The sequence below is a fragment of the Rasamsonia byssochlamydoides genome, assembly GCF_041956645.1.
Source record: "Rasamsonia byssochlamydoides strain NRRL 3658 unplaced genomic scaffold VTN77scaffold_3, whole genome shotgun sequence".
In the NCBI taxonomy this organism is placed as follows: Eukaryota; Fungi; Ascomycota; class Eurotiomycetes; order Eurotiales; family Trichocomaceae; genus Rasamsonia; species Rasamsonia byssochlamydoides.
In genome coordinates this window covers 738,946-758,561 of record NW_027192386.1, presented here as the reverse complement: position 1 = coordinate 758,561, position 19,616 = coordinate 738,946, and the positions used below count along the sequence as shown (strand labels likewise).

Below are 19,616 nucleotides of genomic sequence, written 5' to 3'. Positions count from 1 at the left end.
GGTGCCGTGGGTAGAAAATAACCCCAAGTCAGTCAAGACTCAAAAGCTGGCTCCGACGACGTCACTGTCCGACGTCTGCGAGCATATCTGATATGACAGCTTGATTTTGCTATGCGATTAATTCATTTAGTACTTTTTCTTTTCCTCCCTTTTTTTTCTTCCCCCCTTTCCCCCCTCAGGTGTAAAACCAAAAAAAAAAACATGACTGCCTAGGTACTAAAGACCCGCAACTACCTAACTGGTTCGACACCCCTGGAGACAGTAACTAAAGTTGATGAGTGAGACGTACGTATACATGTCAAAGTATACCTACCTGGTGGTAGAGCTCATTCATTAAATTTGTTAAGTTAGGTAGGTAAGTAAGTAATTGTAGAGAGGGGTTAATTTAAATCCTTCTCAAGTCAGCGGGTGAAGAAGCAAGCAGCAAGCGGAAGCTCAGATGACAACTTGATTGTTATGAATACAGCATACAGCATAAATGGAGTTTAATCAATTGAATCCCTTTCATCATAAACTACATGCATTATATCAATGACAGTCATCAGATTGAAAACTCCCAACGCCGCCAGTATCAGATACCGATCAATGTCCCTTCATTCGGTAAAGCCCCGTCTGTAAAGCACCGTCGAAAGAAATATCCATCTTTCTGAGAAGGAAATGCAGCTCGATCAGATCCTGTACACAGTCTCGTCGTCTTCGAGATACCTGCACAAACAAGTCAGTCAGACAGAATAACAGTGAAGGAAGAGTGGCTGTGACTTACATCAACTCGTTCCTCTCGTTCATCGCTTTCAACGCTTGAATAGCCTCCATCCGCTGGAAGACGTGCCGCTCGCCGAGCGACGGGTTCGCGCGAATCGCCGTGTTGACTGCTCCAATCAGCGTCTCCACGTCGGCGCTGTCGTCGTTAACGAACAGGCGCGTGCCCATCAGTGGGCCCAGAGCCTGGCGGAAGGTCGCTAGTCGGGCGGGCTGGATCGGTGGCACTGCGGCAGAGCTGCCGCTCGTGCTCTGTGACTGAGTGTGCTCATCTGTCTGCGAATCGATGAGCTGCGACGCTGGTCGTGATGATGCCACCGACATCTGCGACTCGCTCTGTGTCTGATTCCGAGTTGTCCGGCTCGACTGCGTCCGCTGGCCACGGGGACTGGCATCGTACAGGCCATCGCCATTCGCTGACGCATCGTCAGCGTCTGCTGCACGGTTTGCGGATGCACGAGTCCGGTAAGTCCCGCCCCGTGTGCTCGACCGCGGAGTCGCGGTGGAACCGTTCCGCGTGGTGGGCTGCTCGTTGTCATCGTCCGAGTCGTCCAGGTCAGGCTCATCGTCGTCATCATCAGAATCAAACGTGGTTGTCTTCCGCCTCTTGCGCCGCTCGTCCTCGACCACTTCCTTGAAGAGAGCGAACCGCAAGATCGACTCCGCCTCCTTGGCATCTTTCTCCTCCACCCGGTTGGACAGGCGTGCCTTGGCGTGTGCCGTGGAAAGACGGATGAGTGTCTCCAGCGTACGGGCCGTCATCGGGGACGTCTTTCGCTGGTTGCCAGACAGCTCATCGTTTCGAAGCGCTGAGTACGTTGCAACAATGTGGTCGGCAGCGCCTTTGGTCAGGACAGGCTTGATCCTCGACTTGGCGTACTGGATGTACTTTTTGATGAACGGAATGGTCAGGATCTTGACATCGCGACTCTTGCCACGGGTTTTCGTGATCATGCCGGCGTGGAGCAGAATGTTGAATTTCTCGTAGACCTCCGTCGGTCGATTCGAGTCCTGGTTGTCTTCCAGTCCGACGCCCAAGGTCTGTGTAGGCTGCTCACGGACAGGAGCGCCCTCCTCAGTGCCAGGTTGACGGTACCGATGCATTCGCAGGACGTGCTCTGACACCAGTCTGTCTCCCGTGTCTTCGGGCTCATCGGTGACAATGAAGAGCAGATCAAAACGAGACAGGAGAGAGTCTGGAAGAGCAATGTTCTTGTGCGGATCCTTGTGCGGGTCGTATTGCCCGTAGATCGGGTTCGCCGCCGCGATGACACTGCACCGCGCATTCAGAGTCGTGTGAATGCCCGCCTTCGCGATGGTGACGGTCTGCTGCTCCATCACTTCGTGTATAGCAACACGGTCCACATCGCTCATCTTGTCGAATTCATCGATACAGACCACTCCGCGGTCAGCCAGCACCATTGCACCAGCCTCCAGCCTTCTCTCGCCAGTCTCTTTGTCGGTGGTCACAGCAGCAGTGAGACCGACGCCAGAAGAGCCTCGACCAGTGGTGGCAATCGCAAGCGGCGCCGTGTTCAGCACGAAGCGTAACATCTGAGACTTTGCCGTTGAGGGATCTCCGACCATCAAGATGTTGATGTCACCACGAAGGTGGGTTCCGTTGTCGAGATTCTTCTCCACTCCCCCGAGCAACATGAGAAGGATGGCCTTTTTGATATAGTCGTGTCCGTAGATACTGGGCGCAAGCGATTGCGACAGCAGCTCGAAGACATTGTCCTTCTTCGCGATTTTGTTGATGTTTCGAATGTCCGTGTCGGTTATATTAGCTTGAGCGATTCCACCTCCCGACTTCGAAGACAGTTGGATGATGTTGTTCGCAAGGATAACGGTGCGGAACGTTGACGGTCCCGAGCCAGCTCCTCGGTTTCCAAGAGTCCGGTAAATACCCACAAGCTGGATTCTGTCTCCTGGCTTGGCTCGGTCGACCAGGTCATCATCCAGGATCACATCCACTCCTCGAGGCAACTGGCCTGCAGGAGCCCTTTCAGGCATCTCCTGAATTGAGATGGTTTGGTGATCCATGTAAGTGCAATATCCATATTCGGTGACAAGCTAGAGATGAAATTAGCCAAGATGTCATTTCCTTTTGTCATAATCTATCCACTTACCGGGTTTTTCTCCTCGTCTTCTTGGGGATAAACGTTCAAGCTCGTTGCTCCACTGGCCGTCATGGTCTGATCCCGATACTTCCGCGCGTAGAAACGATTTTTCTTTTCGCTGTAGTGGACACTCTGAATGATCTTGGGCCGCACGAGGGAGCATTTGGTAACGATTCCTTCGAGCGACACCATCTTGTTCAAGTGCGAGGAACCCAGCGTCCGCGGGTTGCAAGCATTCTCGCCAAAGGCCCCGACATAAGCACAGTAGTAGTTCTGATACAGTCATTAACGCATCATCCCAAAAGATCAATTGTGACAAACGCACCACATCGTCGGCGGTTTCTCTCGCTGGCCGATTGGGCAGGGTCTTGATGACCTCCTTGAGAGCCTTATCAAAAGCTTGCGTGTAGTCGAACGGCGAATTCAAAAGCCTATTTCCGCGTCAGAGGACGTTCTTTCCCCAATCGTATTGGAATTTTAGAATTTACCCGTCCGCCAGTTCACGATTGTGTGCTCTGATCTCGTCGATGCTGACCTGCACGTAACAACAGCCCATCAGAAACGATCCACCAAACTCTCCATTTCCAGATGATAGTGGCTACCTACCGTAAGCCGCCGCTGGCCCCGATTGAGCATCAACACAATATCCGCCCGATAACTGCATGCTGTCAGACTCATCACCTTCTCGAAGGTGCGACGACAGGGAGAATTCGAAGGGACGAGCAGGCTAACCTTCGTGCACGTGCATCAGCTGCGATTTATGACATTAGTAACGCACAATAGACTGGTCTGAGAGAGAGAGAGCATACTTGGGTCAAGAAATTCAGTCGCTGCTCGCACTCGATCTTGTGCGGCCTCATCGCGGAGGCGAACCCCGTCCATGGTGAAAAAGGTTGGCGGGGATCAAGGGAGTAGAAATTTAAAGAATAATATCAGAGAAAAAATCAAGATTAATCTATTGAGAAGAAAGAAAATTCCCCGTTACAGGGAGACGGTGCAGGCGGTGTTGACAGGCCTCTTTTGGTTGAAGCAGTGCATGCCGATTTCGAGGGGTCTCAAGGACGAATTGGAGCACGCGTACTCCAAAAAGGGTAGAATGGCGACGCGTCTGCAGAGGGCGGCGCGTTGGTCGCGTTTTTGTGGACTTGGCAGCTTACTCATCAGCAACATAACTTTGTCGACCAACTACTGTACTTGGAAGAAAGCAAAAAACCTGAGAGAATCAATTGCGTATTTCACAGAATAACTGTACAGTTCCGAGGACCAAGAGATCATGCACAGCCACGTCACTAACTAAAGAACGTCCACACCTGCCTTGGCATCATCCAACAACATACTGTATGTACATTCCTGAAAACATCTCTAAGATCTAATACATTGTCTGTAAATGCAAAGCAGAAAACCGTAAATGCCTGCACACAAGACTTCTCCTCAATGCAAAAAAGATTGCCTGCGGAGAGGTATTATATAAACTAATGTACAGTTCGAAAAACATGCATCGTCGTCTGACATTCCGTACAAGATGGTATATGCGTCAAAAAAAAGATAGATAACCGCCAAGTCCCCTTCACCTTAGTTTGTTTTATTTGCATCATGTCTCGTCCGGCCAACGTCGTCTCACGGAGATGGACGATCGTCGAGACGATCTGAATCCTGATCTCCTGTCGTTTGGCTTGGTGTTTTGCTTGAGGCAGACTGATCTACTGGAATACCGGCAAGGATGTCCGAAGGAGGAATCTTCCGTGATATGCCACGCTTATCCTCTTCTTGGGGCTCATCCTCCGAGAGGGGATCCATGCCTAGGCGTCGACGCCTCGCTTCCAAAAGGGTTTCAGTCTCGATGTCATGCTCGTCCTGATAGTCAAGAGTCCGTGGCGGGGGCTCGGCCACGACTTGCGGCGACTCATCGCCAGCCAGACTCTCCCTTGGGCTAGATGACGACGTGCTCACACCGCCCGATAATGCTTCTTCCAGAGATAATTGGTCCTTTTCTGGATCACTCACGGTGCGCTGTTCGCCTCCCACGCCGAGAACGCCGCCGGTCCATACGAATTGTTCCTGCGGCTTCATCTCTTTGTCGCCTTGCACCTCCTGGCGGCGGAGCAGGACGCCCTGGAATTTTTCACGCAGATGCGGCATGTCGCCGATTGCCTGGATGGTCTTGGGGGCAACCGAAAAGAGAGCATTCAACTGCTCGCCTCCGTCGATGATACTTCTCTCTCGGAAGTCGAGCAAGGCCGAAGCAAGATAGATCAAGGTGACATAGGTTGGTTGCATGAACTCGGGATCAATCTTACTCCAAAGTCTTCTCCCAGTTTTTCCGAGAGAATTGCGATATCTCGCACGCTTCGGACTCTCAAGGTAGTCAATAGTAGCAGGAACGCCCTCCGGCCTCACTGCTAATCCCCGGCGAAGCCTGTTCCACCCAGGAAAGTTTGGCATAAATTTGTTCTCAAAGGTAACAAAGGCTTCGAGCTGATCAGAGGCTTTATCCGACCCCGCTAGCGTCTGAACGTATGTTGTCCAGTTGTGCGTGGTCAGTGAGAACCCCAGCTTCTGAAACTCTGACACAACTTCAGGGATTTTCGAATGCTGATTATAGTAGCCCAAGGCCTGCAAGTACAACGAAAGACATCGCGATAGAATGAAACGCTGCGAGGGTAATATGGACGTCGCCTTGGCCTTTGACCCAGCCTTCTCTTCCGTCACGACTAAAGGTTGGCTGCTTTGAACAAACTGAGGTGGAGAAGGTTGTGGTGGCCTGCCATCGGCACCACTAGGCTGATCCGGTAACTCACGACGGCTGGCTAATTCGATTGCTCGAGGCAGAGCCATTTTCCAACATTCTTCAACCTTCCCGTATTGCCCGGCTCGCAGGTGCGCGTACATCAAAGCAGCAAGGAGACGGATGGGAGGAGGTCCATTCTTTTGATCCTGCGGAGAAGCAAGCCGCCCCTTCTGCATGTACTCGTCAAAGAGCTTCTGAACCTTCCCATAGGCTCCGAGCGTTCCATATGCCGTAATGAGGTACTCATAATAGAGGGCGGGAAAGGCCTCTTGTAGTGGCGCTCTGCCCGTGCCTGGTCGCGGCTGTTTGGACGCAAACTGCCTGATGTCAAATTCGGCAATCGCCTTGATAAGGAACTCCTCCGACATGGCCAGATGCACGTCGCTAGGATCGCCATTTTCCACAGCATGTTGTGAGTCCCTCTCAAGGAAACTTTTCAACATTTGTAGTCGCGGGCTCAAGCCGGGGTTCTGAAAGCGTTCCTCGATCTCTCGGTAAACGATATGGACCATGTCCCGATTACGAGCTTTGACGTAGGCGTAGAGGATGATGGTGTAGTGAAACTCGGTGGCATGGACCCGGCGGCTACGGTGAAGAGTCCGGAGGATACGTCGAGCCGAATCAGGCTGTCCGATCAGAGCCAGAGCCAGCATCAACGCGGCATATGTCATGCCATCCGGCCGCACCCCGACAGCCGCCATGCGAGAGTTGATTCTTGAGACGGCATCCAAGTCTGCTCGGAAGGCGTACGACCAAAGCAGAATGTTCCACATCCTCGTACGTGACCCCTCAAGATTTAATGAGAGACTTGCCTCGGCCACCTCTTCAGCATCGTCGAGCCGGTTGTTATTGCAATAGACTTCCACGATGGTGTCCAACATTGGCGCGGTGATCTGTACCCTACTTTCTCTTGCAACCTGAAATAGATGGCGGACACCATCAATATCACCTCTGTTCGCACAGAGGCCCATTAGCGTTCCGAGGGTGTACGAGTCCGGCTTGTGACCAGCGTCTAACATTCGCTTCCACTCGTCAAATGCTCCATCGACATCTTGTGCATTTGCATATGCCGAAATAAGAATGTTCCAGCACACTCTATTTGGCTTCGAAAAGCCAAATTCGAAAATCCTGTTGAACTGCTTCCGAGTCGCTTCGACGTTTCCCACTCTAGCGTAAACATGGAGAAGGGGTGTGACCCATCGCTGAGTTGGTGGTTTCCGCATAGCCTGTCCGCTCACCGGCTCCCCATATTCTGTGAGCAGCTTATCGAACGTGTTATGGACATTGATAGCGTCACCCGCCCTGGAAAACGCCGTGAGAGCGTGTTTATATGCCTCTACCGATGGTTTCCCGTAAAAGCTGGTATACTCATCAAGGAGGTATTGGATACCATGAGCGATTTCCAAAGAAGCAAGAGTTCTCAACAGACTCTCCAGGAGCTTTCGGGGAGGTTTTTCGCTGCTCAGGTGCCATCGAAAGTTGCGATAGACGACGATCGAGCGGACTACGTTTGAGCGAATCTCAAGCGATTGAAGGATGTCGAGAGCGTTATAATAATGTTTTGCCGTGAGAAGTCCCAACTCTTTAAATGCTTGAGTCAAGAGTAAAATCATCTCCATGGTGATGTCTCTCATGATATTGGAAGAAGTGAAAATCATCTCCAATAAAAAGGAGGCTAATTTAGCAGCTCCTGAATCCTTATCGACCTCTCCCCGTCCTTTCAAATACTGCGCGAGAGAAAGAACTCGATCAGGCAGGTTAGAGAGAGACATCAACTGCGATAAAGCTGGGTGAGAACGGTCTTTTTCCAAGCCAGCGGGCCTTGAATCCCAGAGATCCAATACATCGTCCCATCGCGTCGTTTCCACGAACGAGGCTAGGGCCACGCTCCAGGCTGGTATTCCAACGTCTTTGGCCATAGCTTCTGCACATATTCGCTTGACGTCCGAGGACTTCACAGTCCGAAGAAGAGATGTTGTTACATGCAAATAGTCTTGAGCGGAGCGAGCTTCGGACGGAATCGTATCGAAAAGCCTCTGTGCCCTATTCAAGTCGACCACCCTCGTCGAGGTTGCCAGATATTCAATGACACGGGACCTGAGTCCGGGTGGTTCACCAATATCCATCCACAGGTCCCAAGCCTTCTCGTAGTCCCGTCGGTCTGTCGCGTCGAGTAACGCCATCAAAGCGGCCTCTTTCTCACGAGCATCCTGGTCCGTCTCGCCAGGCACGGTTTCTTTGGCGCGTTCCGAGGCAGAATTAGAAGCCTCCGAGACGTATGACCTCGCGAGATCAGGGGCTGACCGCTTCTTCTTCCGCAACAGCAATCCATTTCTTGCGCGTGCAGCACACGAGAATGCAAAGTACTGGCTTTTCGGAGGGTATAGAAAGTCGAGGAAAGGTCTGCTGGCCGTGTCATCGGCGGCCAGGCCAGAGTTTTTAACAGCTCGCAACGATTGAGGTCGGGACTGTTTTTTCGAGGCATGCAACAGAATGTAATACCACAACCGAAAATCCCAGTCCCTATAGCGCCAAAAACCCGAACCCAGAGACTGCCGACTGCGAATCACACCATTGGAGTTCCGAAGCAAGCGGTGTCGGGCGCTCTCGAGGCATCCTGCTGCCCGCTCGAGCATTACCTCCGAGGAATGAGGCGATAAACACAGGAATAATAAAGGCTATAGTAATGTGATTGGCATATCGGGCCTTTGCGTAAGGCTGAGGCACAGCAGTCAGTCAGTCGAGGTCGTAAAGGTGCTAGGGAAGGGTCGAACAAACCTATACACAGCTCTCCTCCAGGCGGTTGAAATAATCTCTCTGGGAAGGCTCAAGCTTGGGAGAGAAAACTTTGAGCTTCCCAGAAGACAGAGGCAGTTTAATTGCTTTTTGCTTGCTGGGAGGAGGACGACGCAAGAAACCGACGAGTATTTTCAGCGGCAGCAGTCTGGGACAAAGTCCAAAGATCTCTGCGGCGCCGGGCATTTGTTTGGCCGAGTGTGAGACCACACAGCCCACCGCCAAAGACCACATAATCTCTCCACGTCTTCCCCGCTCTCAAGTCGCCGTCCTCGGCCTTGTCTGAGCTGGGATCATTTTTCTTTTCTCCCAATTCAATGGAGATCACGAATTTCTTCTTTTCTCGACGGGAGCAAGCCCTCCTGGTCGGGGATTATAACAGCTACCGTGCGCAGACTTCGCGGAGATTGCATACGGTCCGCAAGAAACTCGGACAGACCACTCCCAAAGGACGCAAATACACGGCCAAACCTCCGGTGACGGCTGAAAATGTGGGATCAAATACAGCGTATGTTTTTTTTTAGAAGATGTGCATTGAGTGACAATTTCACTGACTCTTTGCGCCTGAAGTTACGCCCATCTCTTAATCCTGAGCTCCGAGCGAGCATGGGCCCAAGCGATGCAGATGAAAGCAGTTCATTCTGCGGACCCCTCAGCGAAAGGAATCGTTGGCGCTACGAAACGACATATTATTTCGCGACTAAATAAGGCGACTAGCTATGCGAAGCAACTTGTTCTGGTCTTGCAGGACCAAACGACCTCCCACGCAACCAACGTGGACCTCCTCGAGGCGCGTGCCTACCTTGCCTTGCTATCTGGGGCATTGTGCATGGAGAAGCAGAGATGGGAAGAGTGTCTCCAGAGCTACAGTGTTGCGAGGATCATTTACACAGTTCTTGGCCGGAAGGAGAAGAAGGACGCCTTTCGAGATCTCATCTCGGGCACCATCGACCCCAGTCTCCGTTATGCCGCCTATCAGCTCAAGCTTCCACGCACAAAGCCTCTTCCGTCTTTGGCCATCCAGTTTTTCCCATCCGATGCGGATGTCCGATCTGAGGTCGAGACTGTTGATCCCACCTGTCTGACAGAAGATCTTACGGGGACCACAAAGGCGGTCAATGGAGAAGTGCAACAACTACCCGACAGTATCACATGGAGGTCGCGTTCGGTTTCTCTTGAGGATGCGTCCATAGCACAAGCGCTTGCCGCTGCCGCTGCGGCAGAGTCCCACCTTTCATCGTGGTTGGCAGACGCTGGGAAATCTGCGTCGCCGAAGGACAAGGCGGCGGCCTATGACAGTGTCATCCAGGCCAGTCAGGACGCTGTGGATGCCACGAAGACCGCTCTCGACGAACTTGCCAGTGAAGGAGTTGATAGAGGGGATCGGAGAATGCAAGCGCTTCAGGTCACCCGGACGGCAGTTAATTACGCCCTCGTTGGGTGGAGAGTTGGCCGGAATAGGGTTCTGTGTGGGGAGCAGGACGGTCTTCTCTTTGAACCTGAACAGGCTAAAGCTCCTCGCGGCGGCGCCCGACGTCGAGCATCCCGGCAAGAAGGTACTGGGAAGAAGCTGGCCAGGCTCCGCGAAAGGGTAGCTCTATATGACTCTACGCTACAGAGCCTAGATTTTGTGCAGGAATTGCCCGGTGTGGCAGGTGATTCCGAATTTGTTCAGGAATTAGAAGCGAAACGTAACTACTTCCGGGCGCTGCGGTATGTTCTGTTCTCTCCCTTACTCGTACAGATGAGCCTTTGCTAAACAGCTGATGGGAACAGATGTCTCTCTATCGGACGCTCGCACTGTTTCCTCGGGAGGTCCAAAAATGCACTTGCTCTGTTTGCGCGAGCGCTTGATCTCGCTTCAGCAGCACAAAAAATCATTCAGTCGACTCCCGACTCCGATGGACCTCCAAGGTTGGATGTCTCGTCCCAACAAGTGCAGGCCTTGGGTTCCACCTTGCGGGGGTTGGTGGCGCAGTACCGCGGACTGGTTACTCTCGACCGGCTCTCTGAAGCGGAACACGATTCATCGACTTCCCAGCCGCCTCTGATCGAGCGCATGGATGAGTACGTGGCCGACGGGTTGGATCTCGGCAATCTGGTTCCCTTCCCGCCCAAGATGCAGCCCATTCCGGTCAAACCACTCTTTTTGGATGTCGCATGGAACTACATCGACTATCCGCGCGAAGGAAAGCAGAAGCCTGAGCCAGAGACCAAGCCGGCTGAGGAGAAGAAAGAAGGGCGGCGTGGCTGGTTTGGATTTGGTCGCTGAGGCAGGCGTCCATAGTATCCTTCTTACTCAGATAAACCTGAATGACATATTCTATCTCAGGATCAGCAACTGTCCCTGCAATTAGTAAATATCATGCTGTGTGTACAGTACAATAATGGCCACCGTTGCAATCCTATGCTGCTTTCCCTCAGGATGACAAAGCATGAGGGTTTGAGGGAGCACGTGCGTAGGGTAGCCCTAGGCACGGAACTTGATCAGCCGAATCATCCGACCAAGCCGGATCAGCCGATGGGAAGAGCTGATAGCGATACCATCAATCGCTGCCGATAACTATCAGTTGGTCTCATCAATTGTTCAAGAACCTCCTAAGTACCAAGAGTAGGTAGATGGTCTGTACGCAAATAGAAGACCCAGGGAGAGGTATATTTGGCAGTAAACTGTTGAGGTCTGGCTCTGCGTGATTAAGAGGGATATTACTAATGGGTGTAAACATATGTGCCGATCTTTATATGCAGCCGGAAAGCCCGGGAACTTCAAACGACAACGTCTTTACCTTCCAGGATATATACTCCGGAGTTCTACGCAATAAACTGCGGAATAATATTGAGTATAGGGCTACGGCTGCTGATCCGTGATATGATGATAAATACGCGTAGTAATAATAAGAAATCCTCCGTAAACCAGCATAATCATCACAATCGAACCTCCCCTCGCGAACAGGTCCAGCAGCCACACGGACATTGAACCGCGTCCGTGCTTGGTCGCCAGCAAATCCACCAATAATATTATTGAATGGCGCGGCGTCAGGAACCGTCGCAAAAAGTCTAAAGTGTCCAATTTGCTAATCGGGAATTGATTCTTGTTGTGATTGCGTTCCCTCCAACCTCCAATAATCCTTGGCGTCGCTCCTTTTTTCCACCCGCCAGCCTCCTCCTCCACCTTCCGTGTCTCTTCTCGACCCTCTCTGGACGTTCCCTCTGTCTCTCGCTCAGTCCTGTCACTTGGCTGGGTTCCTGCACGGCGTGACTGAGTGACAACCTCTTCGCTTCTCTATCGGACGGATTTGTATCTGCAAGAGACGAGCCGAGATAGTCCTGAGCCCGCCATGGTCAATTTCAACGGGAGCTTTGCCTCCCCCCTCGCTGATGCGAGCGTGGTCGCCCAATTATCCGATCCCTCCGGTCTGCTGATGTCGTTCTACTCGTTCTACAATGGCCTGTCGACCTGGTCTGTTCTGCTGTACCTGTTTCTCGCGGCCGTCGCATACGACCAGTGTATGTGTCTCCCCTCGAATTGTCGCGCGTAGCGTCGCCAGCATGATAGGACAGCGTTTTTCATTTTCTGCTCGTTCCTTCGTGCCAGAGAACTGACGCGTCTGGATTTTCAGTGAAATACATCTATCTCAAGGGATCGATTGTCGGCCCGCCTATGAAGATTCCGTTCATGGGACCTTTCCTCCAGTCTGTGAACCCCAAATTCCACGAGTACAAGGCCAAATGGAACAGCGGAGAGTTGAGCTGTGTGTCGGTTTTCCACAAGTAAGTTCGCAGCAGGAGGCAGCAGGATGCACCGAGAATCGCTTCTAAATATTACTGCCAGGTTTGTCGTGATCGCCTCGAGCCGTGACCTGTCACGGAAAATCTTCAACTCGCCCGCGTACGTCAAGCCTTGCGTCGTCGATGTAGCTCACAAGCTGCTCGGCAAGGACAACTGGGTCTTCTTGGACGGCAAGCCCCATGTCGAGTTCCGCAAGGGACTGAACGGTCTATTTACGCGCCATGCACTGTCTCTCTACCTGCCAGGCCAGGAGGAAGTCTACGACAAGTACTTCAAGCGCTTTGTGGAGCTCTCCGCCAAGAATGACTACAAGCCAATTCCATGGATGTCGGAGTTCCGTGAGTTGATGTGTGCCGTCTCCTGCCGCACGTTCGTGGGTGACTACATCTCCGATGAAGCGGTTAAGAAGATTGCCGATGACTACTATCTGATCACTGCCGCCCTCGAGCTGGTCAACTTCCCGATCATCATCCCCTACACCCGCACCTGGTACGGAAAGAAGGCGGCGGACATGGTGCTCGACGAGTTTTCCAAGTGTGCCGCCAAGAGCCGGCAGCGCATGGCTGCGGGTGGTGAGGTCAATTGCATCATGGATGGCTGGATCAAGGCTCAGCTCGACTCTGCCGCGTACCGGGAGAAGGTCGCCAAGGGCATTCCCGTGGATGAGTCGGAGAAACCTGCTCACGTGCTGCGCGACTTCACCGACTACGAGATTGCGCAGACTGTCTTCACGTTCTTGTTCGCCTCGCAGGATGCGACCAGCAGCGCCTGCACGTGGCTCTTCCAGCTCATGGCTGACCGCCCGGATGTCCTCGACAAGGTGCGTGAAGAGAACCTGCGGGTGCGCAACGGCGACCGGAACGTGCGGCTCTCGATGGAGCTGCTGGACCAGATGACCTACACGCGCGCGGTGGTGAAGGAGACCCTGCGTTACCGTCCGCCAGTCATCATGGTTCCGTACATCGCCAAGAAGGACTTTCCCATCACCGACACGTACACCGTCCCGAAGGGCTCCATGATCATCCCGTCCGTCTACCCGGCGGCTCACGACGCTGAGGCGTACGAGGACCCGGAAACGTTCAACCCGGACCGATGGATCACTGGCAATGCGGAGGAGCAGTCGAAGAACTGGCTGATCTTTGGCACGGGGCCGCACTACTGCCTGGGGCAGACGTATGCCCAGCTCAACCTGATGGCGCTTATCGGGAAGGCTAGTATGCACCTGAACTGGGAGCACTTCCCGACGCCGCAGTCGGAGGAGATTAAGGTGTTTGCCACGATTTTCCCGCAGGTAAGTTTTCTCCGAAGGAACATAGCATTCTGTTGGTTGTATTCTAACTTGATGCAGGATGACTGCCCTCTCGTCTTCACTCCCCGTGCATAAATAAATACGCGCTTCATGATCTCGACCAGCCGCGCAACAGCGGCATGACTCGATTTTATGGCTCATTCTGTTTCTCTCACGAGTAGTCAGTTGTCAGCATGTCTACATCTACAGTCTGCTTACAGCTGAATGCCTAATAGAACTAAACTATTGCGACTCGCGTTTTATTTTCGAGAATTTCTTAATTGGAAATGGCGTCGAGTACTGTTTTTGATGACTGCTACGAGCCATTTACGCTTGCGACAGCACTCGTTGGGCAGTCAGCAGGGAGAATTGAATTGTTCTCGGCTGGCTGGCTTGTGTTGGGGATTTCCCTGGCTCTATATATTTCCAGGGCTGACATGACGGCGGCGTGGCGCTTACATGGTATTGTACATACTTAAAGATAATATTAATTGCGTTTCAATTAATGAATGGTGTTGCATGAAAAAAAATTGACGCAGTATGCCAGAGTATGGAGTAGGTAACAGCTGTATATAGTAGGCGGTAAAGTCGGCACTGACATCAGTTTACTTCAACTCCGCTTCGACGAGCGGAGAAAGCAGCCGCCAGAGTACTTCCCGAACTCATCTTACTACACTCGTGATATACCTGCATAGTTACATTTAATCAATTCTTTTGCCAAAAAAGAGAGAGAGAGAGAGTTTTTTCAGAATATAGGTTCATCAAATGCCCGTATCATCGCGACCGATCGCCTTCATCGCGCGCCGCGGCGCCGCAAGCGCGATAGCATCTTCCACGGCAGCACGTCCATGCCTCATCAGCTCGAAGAGGCTCGTCTCGAATGGTCGGCTGTTGAGCACAGTTCAATCTGGCGCAGCGCATGCAGCAAGATCAAGACGCGCCATAAACGGTGCGGTGGTCTTTGCCGTCACGCAGTATTATCCTCCTCGGTATCAATCCCAGTCTCGGTCTCAGTTCCAACAAGTCCGATGGGAGAGTAGCGATGAGAAGAAGTGCGAGAGCAAGAGCAAAAGCGAAAGCCAGGGATTGCGCTCGGTGGGGTTTGAGGATGTACGTGTCTCTCCCTTCCTTTCCTATCATATCCTCGGATCTACCCATCTATCTACCCGACACAGTCATCCGTAACTAACAATCAATTGATATAACCAGATAAACGCCTCCCTCGCAGACTCAACCACAGCCACGCACAAACCCGTCATCCTAATCGACGTCCGCGAACCCGCCGAATTATCGTCGACGGGAATCATCCCCGGCGCAGTGTCCATCCCACTCGCCTCGCAGCCAGACGCATACTTCCTCTCGCCGGAGGAGTTTGAGACGAGGTTTGGGTTTCCTAAGCCTGGCGTTACCCCCACTGAGCCTCCCTCGGGAGAAGGGCAAGAGAGGAAGCAAGAGAGTCACATCATCTTCTACTGCAAGGCAGGTGTGCGCGCTAGGGCAGCAGCGCAACTGGCTGTCCAAGCGGGGTATGATCCCAACAGGATTGGGGTGTATGATGGGAGTTGGTTGGATTGGGTAGAGAAGGGGGGAAAGGTGGAGAGGTGGGAGGGCGAGGAGTGAGCAAATCAATTGAATAGAATGAATAGAATGAATGGATGGACGGATGGATGGATGGATGTGTAAAATAAATAGAATGAATGAATGAATAGGTGAACTAAATAAAAATGAATTAAATAAGGTGAATTAAATTAAATTAAATTAAATTAAATAACTAGATAAATATGTAAAATAAAAACAAAATTAATTAAAATTAATTAAATAAAAAAAAAGAATGAATTGGTAGAATAAAAAATGACTGGATGAATATATAGGTAGAATGAATAGAGATAGATAAATACCATCGTCGCAGCACAGCCCGGCCCATCCATCCTCTTCAGTCCATGGTGGTATATATATACATTCCCGTTCGTCAATCGATCAAATTCAACCCAATCAAACCAAACCAAACCATGTAATTCATTCAGTTAGATTCAAACAAAGCCAGTTCAATTCAATTCACTTCAATATTGATTTTATTGTATTGTATTGTATTGTTGTACTACAGATAGATAGACCTTGTAGATATCATATCAAGTCTGTCTATTGATCAAACCCAGTCTAATATTATATTGTATTTGTATTTATTTGCATTGTATTATACTGCTGCAGTAACCATCAACGACAGCACCTAGACATAAAGAGACATAAACATGAACACAGACATAAACGTAAACGTAGACCTAACCTAATCCTAACTGAACATGAGACATGAAAAAAAAACCTAGAACTAGAAATGAATCCTAGATCGATAGACCTCGGTCTAGACTTATTTAAAAAAAATAAGAACTCTGAACATGGATGCATGGCATGGACAAAGCTAAAGAAAATAAGAAACTTTTCTTTTCCTAACTTGTCGTTTTCTCTCCTTTACTGCTTTTTCTTGTCGACTGCTCATGGAATGTCAAACACAGGCTTCAACTTCTTGATCAGTGCCCACTCCTCCATCGACACTTCCGGCCGGTAGAACTCCTTCAGCGTGTCGATGCTCGCGCGCGAAATGGCCGAGTACAGCGTGTCCTTCTCCTCCAGTTGGCGGCCGTACATGGGCTGGTTGGGGCCCTCGATCTTGATGGCGACGGAGGGCTGGCCGCGTTTGCAGACTTGGATCGGCTTGTGCTCGCGTTCGATGGATACCCTGGAAGGAGTATGTTAGTGGATATGCCTTTTCCTCAAATATGAATGAAAAAGGGGAGGGAAGGGGGAACGTACACTCTCCCCAAGTGGATGATTTCCTTCGCACCAGTAACTGCGTTCTGCTTCACTGCCGCAATCGGCGTGTTCAGTTTCAGACTGCCATCAACCACATCCACACCGATGACGATCGGGTCCTTCTTGTTGAACACGGCCACCGTCTTCAACACGCACGGGAACACCGCCAGCATCTTGGTCTCCTCCTTCCGCTGCTCCGTCAGCTGTGCCATGTGCTTCGTGAAGTCGTCAAACAGGTGGTAGATAATGTCTGCTGTGAAAATCTTCACGCCAACTTCATCTGCATACGCCTGCGCTTCTTTGTCCACCTTCACGTCGAAACACAGCATGACTGCATACTCCTTGAATCCCTTCTCCAACATCGTTCCCGCAAGCATCACATCCCGCTTGTACACAGGCCCAATGGAGATGTTGGAAACGGGAATCTTGGATACGCGCAAGAACTCGAGCAGAGCCTCCAGCGAACCCAGCGTCGATGCCTGCACGGTGACTCCCCGCTGGTCCTTGGATACCTTGCTCAACAGGTTCTCCAGATCCGACATGACTTCCTCCATCAGGTCTTCTTCGTCATCATCCGGTCCAACGACCAGCAGACGCGAACCGGCAATTGCATGTTCCAGGTCATTGGCCGCGATCTTGACACCAAGAGCCGCCTTGACCTCTTTGTTGTGCACATATTGCGATTTCAGACGCAATTCCTTCAGCGGCGCTGGCGTTAATAACGCTCGTATGTTCGTCGCTATAGGACCGTTCAATCCACACAGTACTATCCGGTCGCCTTCCCGAAGGATACCGTTCGACAGAATAACGTCGATCGTCGTACCGAGACCCTCGATGACCTTGACCTCCAGGACGGTACATTCAACCTCCGACAGATACATCAGAGCGTTGGTCATACGCTCCTGGGTCAGCGTCGTCAGAAGCTTCAGCATGTCGGGAATACCTTCACCGGTATGCGCGGACGTCGGGACGAGCGACACGTTGCGCGCCATCGACTTGTTCTCCCAGTACAGCTCCGAGTTGAACCCTTGCTCCGCAAAGGCAAGCTTGGTCTTTTCCACACGCATCCGGAACTCGTTCAGGACCCCCTTGCTCTGCATGGCCAAGCTCTCCTGGATGCCGTTGTTGTCGATCTTCTTCCATCCGTACAGACGGTCGACCTTGTTCAGCGCAACGATGAACGGCGTGCGCCGCTCTCGGAGCAGCCGCATCGATTCCAAGGTCTGCGGCTCCAGCCCGTGCATGATATCGACCACCAAGATAGCAATATTGCACAGAGAGGAACCTCGTGAACGTAAGTTGGAGAAGGACTCGTGTCCGGGCGTATCGATGACCAACAAACCGGGAATCTTGAACTCGAACTTGCCATCCTTGTTGACCACCGCAGTCTTCTGCTTCAGAGCGTCAACAGGGAAGTAAGTAGCACCGATCTGCTGCGTGATACCTCCGGCTTCGCCCTCCTGCACGTTGGTCTGTCGGATCTTGTCCAGAAGTTTGGTCTTTCCGGTATCGACATGCCCCAAAATACAACAGATGGGCGAGCGCAAGTTGTCCTTGGATCGAGCTGCCAGCGCTTCCTCGTGCTGTTTCCGTCGTCGCTCTGCTGCCTCCGCCTTCCTCAGAGCAGCAGCTTTCTGGGTGGCTGTGGCACCGTCTTCAGATTCTGATTCCGACTCGGATTCGGATTCTTCGACCTTGGACGGTTTCGCAGGTTTCGCTGCAGGTGCTTTAGGTGCCGCGGGTGCCTTTTCGGGTGCCTTCGCAGGTACCTTTTCAGGCGCTGCAGCTGCCCTAGGTTCTCCATTTGTCGTTCCATTGGGCTTTTTGGCTGCCTCCTTTTCTTTCTCCACTTCCTTATCATCCTCTTCTTCCTCATCCGAAGAAGGAGCATCCCAGCTGTCCTTAACGTCATCAAGCTCGTCCGCAGCTTGTTCCCAGTCCTCAACGGCATCGTCGCTCTCTTCTTTCGCGGCAGCGGCGGCGGCGGCCTCTTCTTCCTCCTTTCTTCGTCTCTCCTCTTCCTCCTTTCTACGCCTCTCTTCTTCCTCACGCTGTGCCTGTGCCCGGGCGGCCGCTGCCTCCAGGTCCACCTCGTCCTGCTTCTTGGGGATCTTCTTCTTGCGGTTATCGAAGACCGGCTTCTTCTTCTCCTCCGTCTGCTGCTGTTCTTCCAAGCCAGCCACTTTACCCACACCGGCAGCCAGCATCTGTTTCAGACGCAGCTCTGCGCGCTCTTTGGCTTCCTTCTGAGCCTTCGTGAGCAGCTTGCCTTCTCTCCGCAGCTGCTCCTTTTTCTCCCTTTCCCTTTCCTTCCTGCGCTGACGAGCCTCTTCTTTGCGCTTCTCCTCTTCAGCTATCTTGCGCAATCTCTCTTCCTCTCTTGCCCGCTCCTCGGCCAAGAGCCGTTCTTGTTCCTCCTGCTGTTTTCTCAGCAGTTCCTGTTGCCTCTGGATCGCGGCCAAGTGTGCAGGGATCTTCTTCTTTTTGGCTGGCTGTTCTGGCGCCGGAGCGGGAGTGGGAGCAGGAGCAGGAGCGGCGGCGGGTTCTGGTTTGGCTTCAGGTGCGGGCTTGGATGGCTCCGGTTTGGGTTGTTGTGCAGCTGGACCAGCAGCCTTCTTCTTAGCGGCCTGGATAGAGTAAGAGTCACTAATTCAAGTTCTTCCACGAGCTTTTGAAAACAGTCTACCAACCTGTTCCTTCTTCCGCTGCTTTTCTCGTTCCTTCTTCTCCTTCTCCTTCTCTTTCTTGGACTTCACTCTGGGCCCTTCTTCCTCGACTTCCTTCGATTCTTCCTTTGGAGCGGGCTTCTCGACCTTGCCCTTCTTCGGCTTTCCGGCAAAGACATCCTCGTCGTCAAAAGTGGCCTCCTCGGGCTGCTTGCTGGCCAAATCGATGGGTTCACCATTTGCGTCCGCCTGGGTGGGATCCTCGCCCTCGACGAAATCGTTGGCGGGAAGTTTCCCCTTCTTGGCCTTTTTGCGCTGGTTCTTTCTCAGCGCGGCCAGAAGACCGCCACCGGTTTCTCCGTCGTCATCGCTTTTGTTGGCGCCTGCATCTGGCTGCTTCTGTTCCGCGGGCTCGCCGTTTGCAGGGGGAATGGTCTCTCCCAGCTCGGCTTCCCAGTCATCCTCCTGCTTCCTGCCTCCCTTCTTCTTGGGCCCCATTTTGATCGGTCGGTGATGAGCGGAAACCGGAAGGTAGAGATAAGAAAGACGAGATTAAATAGTATGAAACGGCAGGAAGAAAATTAATCTCCTGCTCCTCGAT

General features: G+C 52.1%; 6 protein-coding genes across 6 annotated transcripts; 3 read left to right on the top strand and 3 right to left on the bottom strand.

Moving 5' to 3' along the window:
* Positions 1-668: 668 nt before the first annotated feature.
* Positions 669-3,761, bottom strand: VTN77DRAFT_4335 (uncharacterized protein; the record flags this gene model as incomplete). The annotated part of the gene is made up of 8 exons (XM_069420383.1): positions 669-705; positions 764-2,832; positions 2,889-3,152; positions 3,205-3,310; positions 3,368-3,414; positions 3,486-3,537; positions 3,612-3,630; positions 3,689-3,761. The coding sequence occupies 8 exons, from the start codon at positions 3,759-3,761 to the stop codon at positions 669-671; spliced, it is 2,667 nt and encodes an 888-aa protein (XP_069282006.1).
* A 735-nt stretch (positions 3,762-4,496) lies between these two features.
* Positions 4,497-8,303, bottom strand: VTN77DRAFT_4334 (uncharacterized protein; the record flags this gene model as incomplete). The annotated part of the gene is made up of 1 exon (XM_069420382.1): positions 4,497-8,303. One exon carries the CDS (start codon positions 8,301-8,303, stop codon positions 4,497-4,499), a length of 3,807 nt encoding a protein of 1,268 aa, XP_069282005.1.
* A 477-nt stretch (positions 8,304-8,780) lies between these two features.
* VTN77DRAFT_4333 (uncharacterized protein) lies at positions 8,781-10,735 on the top strand (the record flags this gene model as incomplete). The annotated part of the gene is made up of 3 exons (XM_069420381.1): positions 8,781-8,971; positions 9,034-10,176; positions 10,240-10,735. 3 exons carry the CDS (start codon positions 8,781-8,783, stop codon positions 10,733-10,735), a joined length of 1,830 nt encoding a protein of 609 aa, XP_069282004.1.
* Positions 10,736-11,801: 1,066 nt separating this feature from the next.
* Positions 11,802-13,637, top strand: VTN77DRAFT_4332 (uncharacterized protein; the record flags this gene model as incomplete). Its single annotated transcript, XM_069420380.1, has 4 exons — positions 11,802-11,970; positions 12,084-12,234; positions 12,296-13,544; positions 13,602-13,637. The coding sequence occupies 4 exons, from the start codon at positions 11,802-11,804 to the stop codon at positions 13,635-13,637; spliced, it is 1,605 nt and encodes a 534-aa protein (XP_069282003.1).
* Positions 13,638-14,306: 669 nt separating this feature from the next.
* On the top strand, positions 14,307-15,161 carry VTN77DRAFT_4331 (uncharacterized protein; the record flags this gene model as incomplete). Its single annotated transcript, XM_069420379.1, has 2 exons — positions 14,307-14,651; positions 14,751-15,161. 2 exons carry the CDS (start codon positions 14,307-14,309, stop codon positions 15,159-15,161), a joined length of 756 nt encoding a protein of 251 aa, XP_069282002.1.
* An 870-nt stretch (positions 15,162-16,031) lies between these two features.
* VTN77DRAFT_4330 (uncharacterized protein) lies at positions 16,032-19,513 on the bottom strand (the record flags this gene model as incomplete). The annotated part of the gene is made up of 3 exons (XM_069420378.1): positions 16,032-16,275; positions 16,350-18,976; positions 19,040-19,513. The coding sequence occupies 3 exons, from the start codon at positions 19,511-19,513 to the stop codon at positions 16,032-16,034; spliced, it is 3,345 nt and encodes a 1,114-aa protein (XP_069282001.1).
* Between the last annotated feature and the right edge of the window lie 103 nt (positions 19,514-19,616).